This window comes from Quercus lobata, chromosome 6, assembly GCF_001633185.2.
Source record: "Quercus lobata isolate SW786 chromosome 6, ValleyOak3.0 Primary Assembly, whole genome shotgun sequence".
Lineage (NCBI taxonomy): Eukaryota > Viridiplantae > Streptophyta > Magnoliopsida > Fagales > Fagaceae > Quercus > Quercus lobata.
The window spans coordinates 43,720,893-43,730,342 of record NC_044909.1 but is presented as its reverse complement, the minus strand read 5'-3'; the positions used below and the strand labels follow the sequence as shown (position 1 = coordinate 43,730,342).

The following is a 9,450-nucleotide window of genomic DNA, read 5'->3' as shown; positions in this document are numbered from 1 at the left end:
GGAAGCTAGTGATAAAGTGACGTCAACAATACACTAGTATAACCTCATTGTGCTAACATAGTATTTTTTTAAACCTCATGATATTTACAATATTTTGGATTTGAAACCTCTTACCCTTATATTGAGGTTACCTCTAGGAGATTCGTTCTTATAATAACTCAATGTGTGTTTGGCGTAGGGATTGTAAATGCTCAGGTTAATAATTTGATACTTGAAAAGATCTGGATACATTATTTGTCAAAAAGAGCGCCAATATAAGAATTAATAAAAATCTATCAACTTAACTGTTACCAAAAAAATAAAAATAAATGAAAATTATTGTGTTTATCACCAAGTGGTCAAAGTTTGGCTACAAACTTGATTGTAGGTTAAGACTATAACTTCTTTTAAAAAAATTAATATGGCTATATATTTTGAAAATTTAACTGTTAGATTACATGTTCTTTATGCTCTTAATACACATGTCAAATTTTGTGTCAATTGGATGCTATTTGCTATATGATCAATAAACTTATATTTTATGTATAATTTTAGGTTACAAAAATTTGTAATTTAAACAATTGGTTGATGGCATAGCTATTGATTTTTAATATTTTTAAAATTTTGTAAGCATGAAAGATATAAAAGAAAATGCAATCTAATAGAAGATTTCTTAAAATTCATATCTAATAAAAAGATATTGGATGATGTTGTAGTCCTTAGGTTACAATCAAGTTTATAGTAAAATTTTGTCCTTAGCATTGATCTTATGATTAAGTTATATATATATATATATATATATATATATATAAATCTTATGATTAAGTAGTAGGTGTTGTCTTGCCATTCCAATTTATGTAGAGTCATCGATGACGTGATTAAAAAAACAAAAAAAAGCTAGATCCAAAATTCTCATATCATGATATACTAATTTACTTAAATTACGTTTATATGGTGGTAGGTGGCTAGATTTTTTACTAAGGCAATGCAATTCATGCCCGTTAATTAGTTGAAGTTGGAAGAGAAGAAGACGCCAACAATTAAAAATTGACTAATTACGTTAGCAAGGAATGGTATATATTGTCTTATTATTGTAGGAGAGGAGCAAATTTTCTTTTTTAAGAGATAGTTTTAACCTACTATGTTCATTTTTTGTGATAATTCTTTATCATCAGACCAATGAGTAATTTTTTTTTTTAGAGAGTTTTAACCGATGACATCCACTTCTGATAATAACTCTTTATCATTAGACTAAGACATTAATAAGTTTTTGGTGTAAGCAAGAATTGAACTCCAAATCTTTTATATAATCATTAAAAACTTTACTAATTGAATTAACTGGAATTGAACAGAGATGAGGAAATTGAAATTGCTGAAATGACATAGAATAATAGTTGTTGACCCATTTTCTTATTATCATATGTTGTTATTATTTGTATTTTGGGCTTTAAAGTGTGCATGTTAGTAGTGGCAGAGTAGGAGCTAAGGCTCATTATATAAGAGTCCTAACTCAGGCGCCCAACTCTAACTTTTCGCGAAAGCCCAAACCAGCAGTTGTCCACACTTGTTTTGACACATTTCTTATGTCAAGGCCCTCCTAGTCTAGGGCAGTGTCCGAGGTAAAGAAAAGGATTCCACATTATTTTAAATTTTTTCTTGATTTTCTAAGAAGAGTCCGGTTGGTTAGCAGTGCATTACGACATTTTTTTTAATGGACAATTTTAATTTTTAACAAAAGTTTTAATACTATACTTCATGAAAATTATAAAAAATTATAAAAAAAAAGTAGTTGTTTTTTCTTGAGAAAATTATACTTTAAATTACACTTTACACCATAAATTTTTTTTTTTTTTGAAGCCTACACCATAAAATTTTTGAAAGCACATTTTGTACAATAAATTATGACCCTTATTACACTTTGTATTCTAACATTAAGTTTGTTGTTAATTTAGATAGAAAAATATGATATCACGTGAAAAGACTTACTTGTCCCTCTTCTCAATCTCTTAAAAAAAAATTAATTACATTTTACAATCCTAAATATACTCTTTATTACACTTTGTACCTTAAACATTGAATTTTTGTCAAAATTAACAGCAAAATTTAACTTTGAGATGCAATGTATAACAAAAGTTATAGTTTGGGATGTAAAATGTACTATGAGGTATAATTTATGGTAATAAAGTATAATTTACCCTTTTTTATTTTACCATAAAAAGTTTCTAAAAATATTTTTTAAACCAGTACATATAAAAGAAAAAGAGAGTAAATGGGCTACAATTGTTATACGGGCCAACGCAATACACAGTTGGATCAACGAAGCAGGCCAGCCCAAATTTCTCAGCCCGGCAACACATAGAGGCTTGAGCTAGTTAAATCCGTGAGGCCCAAAACTTAAAAAAAAAAAAAAAAAAACTGGGGACTAATCAGCAAATAAAAGAGTTCCTAAACCGAAAAATAAAAATAGCTCACAACTCCAAGGCTCTGAATTAAAAATTCCCAAACAAATAACCAAAGCCCAAGGGCGGGTCTTTCTCTATCACACTTTCACTTCACTCCCCCTCCTTCCCTCTCAACCTAGGGTTTTAAAGACTGGGGGTTTAGTATTTTTATTTTTTTTTCTTTCAATTCTATCCCCCAATTCCCAAATCAAAACCCAGAAAACACTTTCTCATTCAAAACCCAAAAACACAAAAAAAACACAACATGGCGTTTTCAATGTTTTCTACTCCACAGCAACCACAACAACAACAATCGCTGTTTCAACCTCAAACTCAGTCTTTTCAACAAAGTAGTCCATTCTTTCCTCAACAACAACAACAACAGCTACAACTGTTTCAACCACAACAGCAGCAGCAACAACAACAGCAACTGTTTCAACCACAGCAGCAACAACAACAACAGCAGCAGCAGCAGCAACAGCAACAACAGCAGCGGCATTTGTTTCTCTTCACTAACGATAAAACTCCGGCGAATTATAGTACCAAGTGGTCGGATCTCCATCCTGAGTCCCAGAAAATTCTCCTCCAGATCGAGTATGTTTTTTTTTCTTATTTCCTATTTCTTGATTTTTCTTTTTTGCTGGCTGTGTTTTCTGTTTGGTTGCCGAGAGAATGTGGGAAAAATTAACAGAAACAATGCAAAATTGAGTCTTTTCTTTTTCCCACTTGTTAAAGTCTCTTGGGTTTCTAAATAGAGAAACCTTAAAAATTCAAGTTATTGATTTTTTTTTTCTTTTGGTACTACGATAATGTCAATTATTAAAAGGAGCTTAGGGTCTTTTTTTTCATATAAATTTCATTAACTAAATGTGGCATTAATTTTGGGTTTTACTTATAGTTCTTATTATCTTTTTGTAATATATTGTTGTGGATTGAGTTTTGACATGATAATTGTTGTATGAGCTTTTTGAGTTGCTGAAGTATTTTTGTCGATAGGGAGCGGATATTGGGGTATAGAGATGAGAGCCAGAGGCTAGATCAATGTAATCGTCTTTATGATTCTTCGGTTTCCAATGATGGGTTTGAACTTGATGCAAGCCATATTGTTCAGGTTTACTCTTCAGTTTTATCAAATTTCTTTTCTTCTCTCTTCATTGAATTAGGACTGATAGGTTTGAATATTTTCTATATATGTGTATTGTCTAACAATTCTTTGTTATTAGGAGTCCTAGTTTTTCTAGGAAAGGGTTTTGCAATAGCCTATATAAAGATTTTTTACATAGTGAATAAATTTGATAAGAGAATCATATAGACACAGAGATGGAATTCAATAAAATTCCTGCAACATATTTTAGGCTTTGGGGTGTGATTGCTTTCTCCTACCTAAGTGTGATTGCTTAGGAAATCTAGGTTATGGAGAAAAAAATGTTCGGGGGTTCCAATACAACAATTACCACGTTTAGGGTATGGGTTTGTAGATCTCATTGCCATTAATTTGGTTGAAGAAAGGTTTATGGGTTTATGTAAAGAATTGCAAGGTGGTTTGTTGAGTTATTTGATGGCTATGTGATAGAAGAAAGTATGTGGGGTTTTTGGGTTTTGATAGGTAAAAGAAAGGGCTTGATTTGAGGTTGTAAGGAGGAGGAAAATGATAGAATTTTATGGTGTTTAGGGGCTGAATGAACAGCACACGTGAACAACACCAAAAATTAAAAAAAAAAAAAAAAAAAAAAAAAAAAAAAAAAAAGAGAAGTGGAAGGGAGGAAAGTGCACACAAAGGCCCAATATTTATATTAATCAGCTCCATCGATTCTTTGAGTGCATTGAGCACAAGATAAGGACATTTTCTTGTACTAGAAGTATTAGGACTTCTAGCTTGACTAATAAACTAAAAACCTAATAAAATATAAGATACTTAGGATCCCTAGAAAATTCTAGATTCAATTAAACAAAATACCCTTAATTTGCAGGAATCATAGAAGTTATAGATTTTCCCGACTACAAAATTGACCATAATTAATAAAATAAAAAGCCCGGCAAAAAACTGTTTTTACACTTATCTAGAAATTTTAAACCACACAAAATTGAACTTCACATGTGAACCCATAAAATAAATCTTGAGTGGGCGAATTTGTGAAGTAGTAACAATTAGTAGTCCCATGGCTGCATCAAAGTGGTGGTGGGAGCTATAGGGTGGAAGCCAGGCTCATTCCTTGAGTGATGCAAACATGGAAATGGAAGTATAATGGGTTTTTGATCGCATGAAAACACCATAATGGTCATTGGCACCTTGGAAGGAAAACAGCTGCAATAGGAAATTTATTCCCATTCTGCTCATTGCAGGCAAGCAAATGTGGCCTTAGCAGGAGTGACTTTCAATGCTACCATGTAAGACATTGAAGTTCAACAAGTGGAAGCTTATAACCAAGTCTTCGAGTTTGTTATGAGAGGAGAGTTTTAGGTGCTTTGGTAATATAACACACATACCTCAGTCTTGTTGAATTTCACACAAATAATTTTAATTGAATTTATCTATAGCAAAAGTGACAATGAAATCAGTTGAAAAAAGATTTTAAGAAAAGAAACTCCTTTTTATATTATAGTATTATGAAAATCTTATCGTTAAGACCTTTATTCTTAGTCTACTGCAGTACTTATTGGTTTTCTGCAGTGTTTTACGTGCATGAAAATGGATATCTTTTATGTATTTGTCAGGAACTGGGGGGAATTAGTACTGCCATGGAACGACAGAAAGCTCTGCTGCAGGAGCTGATGTCTGTTGTGAAAGATATGTTACGGAACACAGAGGTTGCTGTTCGTTCTTTCATGATGCTACGCCCAAGGTTCCTTCATCCAAATTCTGGAGGTGCTTCAAATGCCACTGTACCATCACAAGCTCCAGGAGCAACAGGACCATCTGGTTCAAGTAGTCAAATGGCAGCAAACTCTATAGTGCCAGTTTTTGATTTCTACAGCGGGGTTCCAAGAAAACCATCTCCTTTTTTACAGCAGACAGTTTCTAGATTTGAGAAGTATCTTGGTGAGTGCCGCCAGTGGGTTGAAGAGTTAGAGCAGCTTCTTCTCTTAGATTCTGATAGAAACTCTTCCAATTTTCGATCCTCCTTGATACTGTCTCTTCCAAAAGTCATGTCAAATGTGCATGACTTTTTTGTTCATGTGGCTGCTAAGGTAAAATAACAAATTTTTTGTGTTCAACAAGCATTATTGCTGTTAATTTCCTGGTGAAATATTGTCAGTTATAATATGTATTGATAAATTGTTGATTGTCCCAAAAGTTTAAGTTGTTAGTAAATGCTGAATTCAATCATTTAGTCATAATTCTAACATGCCCTTTCACATGTGGGCCTAAACTCCCCCTTAATAAGTGGGGCCGAACATGTGGGATTTTTAACATTTTGAATGGGAGGTTGGAGTGGAGATAGGGATTGAACTCAAGATCCCCTGCTCTGATACTATGGGGAATTTAATCATTTAACCATAATTCTAACATGTATCTTTTTTTGGCTTTGTTTGTATAACATATAGATGATGAACTAACCCTTCGTTTTCCCTCCATATTTGTCTTCTGACAGATTTTGTGAATTTTTTAAAAGAAGAAAACGATTTCTTTTTACAAATCTGCCTTTTGGGATAAAAGCTCTTTTGACTTGAGTTGAGTTGAAAAAAAAGTCCATAATGCTGGAACATTTCCCTTTATTTATCCAGGGTACTTTTAGAAATAGAGGCTGGTTAGGTGCCTTCATTTATGAGTACGCATCAGTGGTTGACTTGAAAGCAATTGGGATTTCCTAGAACCAAAGCAAATGCCAAAAAGTACATTATGACTCATTTATATAATCTATAAAAAATTCGTTACCTAGCGCAATGCTTTATGTAATTGGAGTTGATCACACTCAAAATGGTTTGGTATGCTGTTTCCTGATATTTCTTATGATTAATAGCAGATGCATTAAAATGTGTTCCTTAGGTGGAGAGTATTCATCAGTACATTGAATCCATGAAAGCAGCTTATCTTGCTGACCAGCGCCGTCGAGGGGATGGGAATGATCCGTTCCTCGAGGCTGATCGGCGTGAAACAGCAAGACAAGAAGCTGCTGCTAAAAGGGTACATCCAACTTTGAATTTGCCTGCAAATTCACAACCATCGACACAAGTTGCAGGGTTGCTTACAAACTCAGGAACTCAGGGGACATCATCAACTGCACAACAGACATCTGCAGCCACAACATTTGCTTCTTCTGGGAGTGGGTTGTCACTTTTTGGTACACCTGCTTCTGCCCCTTCTTCTGTGCCATCTTCTCTGTTTGCAACACCAAGCACTTCTGCTCCAGTATCCTCTCTATTTGGATCATCTGGTGCTACACCACAGTCATCACTTTTTGGATCCTCATCAGCTTCTTTGTTTGGGTCTGCTTCAACTCCCTCATTGTTTGGGACTGCTGTTCCATCCTTTGGTTCAACTCCTCCTCCTGGAGGTTCACTATTTTCAACACCATTTGCTTCAGGTATCCTCCCTTTTTTAGTTCTACAAAAGAATGGTCACACTGTAAATTTAGTTTTGGGCTGAGAGCTTGTGACATTATGTTTTTATTTATTTATTTTTATAATTTTACTTGCTCATTTTTTTTCTTGTTCTCTACAATTTTGTGACTCCAATCATTTTTGTACATGGGCTTGGCCTACTTTATAATATGAGCCCCTTTGTGACATATTGAATGCTCCCATAAATACTTAAGTATAGTTGAGCATTTGAAGCTGTAACTTTTGACCTGGGACTTAGAGAATGATGAAACTTAGGGTTGTTCATCTGTAGTTGTAGTAGGATTTTAGAGAGATTTTCTCAGCACACTGATCTCATCAGTTTCCTAAACTGCCAAACTGTGTAGAGGTTTGGAAAGTGACACTTTGGGTAGTGGTTTCTGTTGGGGGAAAAGGGGGGTTTGGGGGGGGACATATTTACACAGTTGGCAGTGGGGATGTATATTTCGGTGGTGGTTGGTATTGATTGGTGGCTGCATGTGGAGGTTTGTCTTGACAGCTCATTACATGGGATCAGGCTTGGGTTGTTGGCAGTGTGGCATGGTATATTGAGGCGGGGTTGAGCAATTTGGCTAGAGTAGGGCTTTATAATTGGTGGCCACAAGGCCAATCTGAGTGGGGCGAAGGTGCAACGGTGTTGGAGAGGGGTGAGAAGAAACCCGGGGGTGGGGATTTTATGAGAAAATGGGGAGGGTCAATCGTTTTAGGTGGTATTTAAAACCTTCTGCTGATCACCACACTAACCTCGTTGATTTTGAAGATTTTGGTACAGACCACTGTCACTAACTTTGTTGGAGCCTCTGTGGACGGTCAGTTTGGCTCAGCTTGGTTGTTGCTTGGAGCTTCAAAGTTTGAACAGCCCCTGATAGTGGATTATTGTAGCGATAGAAAGTTTAGTTTAAAGAAGAAAAAAAGTCCATATTATTTCTGATTATTCTGTCTTTATTTTATTGAATAGATCAAATTCTGAATCCATTTATTTTCCCAGTACGTAATCAGATTAGAATATTTAGCATAATAATAAAATGGAAATTGATTAAATTTTATTATAATATTCTATGAAAAAAATGGGTCTCATTAAATGTAGTTCTGAATCATACTATAACTTTTTCATCACGGAATCAGCCTTTGATGGTACTTGTTGAACTCAATTTATGTTGGATTACCAGAAAAAAGGAAGATAAATCTTGATGATTTGCAACTAATTTACAGATCATAACTTTAATTTTGTTATTGATTTGAACTTGTGCATTTACATTTTTTGATTTTTTTTATTTTATTTTTTTATTATTATTATTATTTTTTTTAAAAAAACTAGGCTCTTATGTAATATTATTTGCTTAATAAATTTTCCTACTTCCCAGGTGCTGCAACAGGCTCTGGGGCTAGCTTTGGGGCTGCGACGGTGAGCAGATTTTCTCACTTTTGACTTTGTGTACAAGTTTATTCAATCTTGTACTTCTTGCTTAAAGAACCATAGGAACACTAGTCCTTAATAAAATTACCATTTTTCTTTTTGGTTGGTATAAATTGATCATTCAACGTGGCAAGAAGAGTAATAAACACAATTATCTTTGCTGCAGAGCTCCTTCCATTCATCATCTGCTATACTTTTATATGATTTCCTTACAAGTTACATGGTATGCATCTGTATATAACTATTTTTTTCCCATATGTCTATTGTCTTTTGCAGAAATCATCAAAGACAAAATCTCGAACTAATCGACGGTAGCCACAGTGGCTTTGGGTTATGAAATCTGGAGGAAACCTCTTGTATTTCTGAAGATATTAGCATATTTTTATGTTCAGAAGCCTTTTCTTTGCTCTCCACTTTTCGTAAATGTGGTTTATTATGCTGTGGAGTTTGTGTTTCTACAAAGATTTCTCACTCAGTTGAGGATCGCATATTGAGTGCTTCTGTATCATGACATCCCAATGCTGTGCTAATCCCTTGTGTTTCTAATATTGTCAGTGAGATGCTGGGAGATCCATGTTACTGTAACATTGTAGGGTACAATCTTAGATAAAATGTTTGGATGTGGACTCTCATGAAAAAGATGTAGTTCATTTGTTGAGATATTAGAATGTGTCGAATAAACTATTCATCTGTTGTCTTGCTTTGACTTTGCTGGATGAGTCCTGTCAATGCCAATCATGTACTTTAAACAGTTTCAGTTGATAGAACCTCTATTTGACATGTATTCAACACTCACAACTTGCGTATTTCATTTTTTTTTTTGTTATTATATGTTATTTGATTAAATGTTTTGGAGTGATAGAACAGATGGTACACAATTGGTCTGAATCCCAGAATTGAAAGATATATGCTTTAGCCACTGATAGTCTTGCTTGCTTGTATAAATCGTGGTCAGATGGTTTAATAAGTTCAATTCTGGGTGGTGCTTCAGTTGAAATAGGGTTTCTCAGAATAATATGGAAGTATTTATTTCAATGGAAAAATACTGACTGT

The 9,450-nt window shown here is 34.2% G+C and overlaps 1 protein-coding gene across 1 annotated transcript; it reads left to right on the top strand.

Moving 5' to 3' along the window:
- The first annotated feature begins 2,474 nt into the window (after window positions 1-2,474).
- On the top strand, window positions 2,475-9,226 carry LOC115994847 (nuclear pore complex protein NUP58). Its single transcript, XM_031119135.1, has 6 exons — window positions 2,475-3,014; window positions 3,417-3,531; window positions 5,136-5,609; window positions 6,409-6,946; window positions 8,345-8,385; window positions 8,674-9,226. Exons 1-6 carry the CDS (start codon window positions 2,686-2,688, stop codon window positions 8,710-8,712), a joined length of 1,536 nt encoding a protein of 511 aa, XP_030974995.1. The 5' UTR covers window positions 2,475-2,685; the 3' UTR covers window positions 8,713-9,226.
- Window positions 9,227-9,450: the final 224 nt, after the last annotated feature.

Coding starts and splice junctions, on each gene's coding strand:
- LOC115994847 (XM_031119135.1), top strand. CDS start 2,686: ATGGCGTTTTCAATGTTTTCTACTCCACAGCAACCACAACAACAACAA. Junction 3,015..3,416: donor AAAATTCTCCTCCAGATCGA/GTATGTTTTTTT, acceptor TTTTGTCGATAG/GGAGCGGATATTGGGGTATA. Junction 6,947..8,344: donor TTCAACACCATTTGCTTCAG/GTATCCTCCCTT, acceptor CCTACTTCCCAG/GTGCTGCAACAGGCTCTGGG.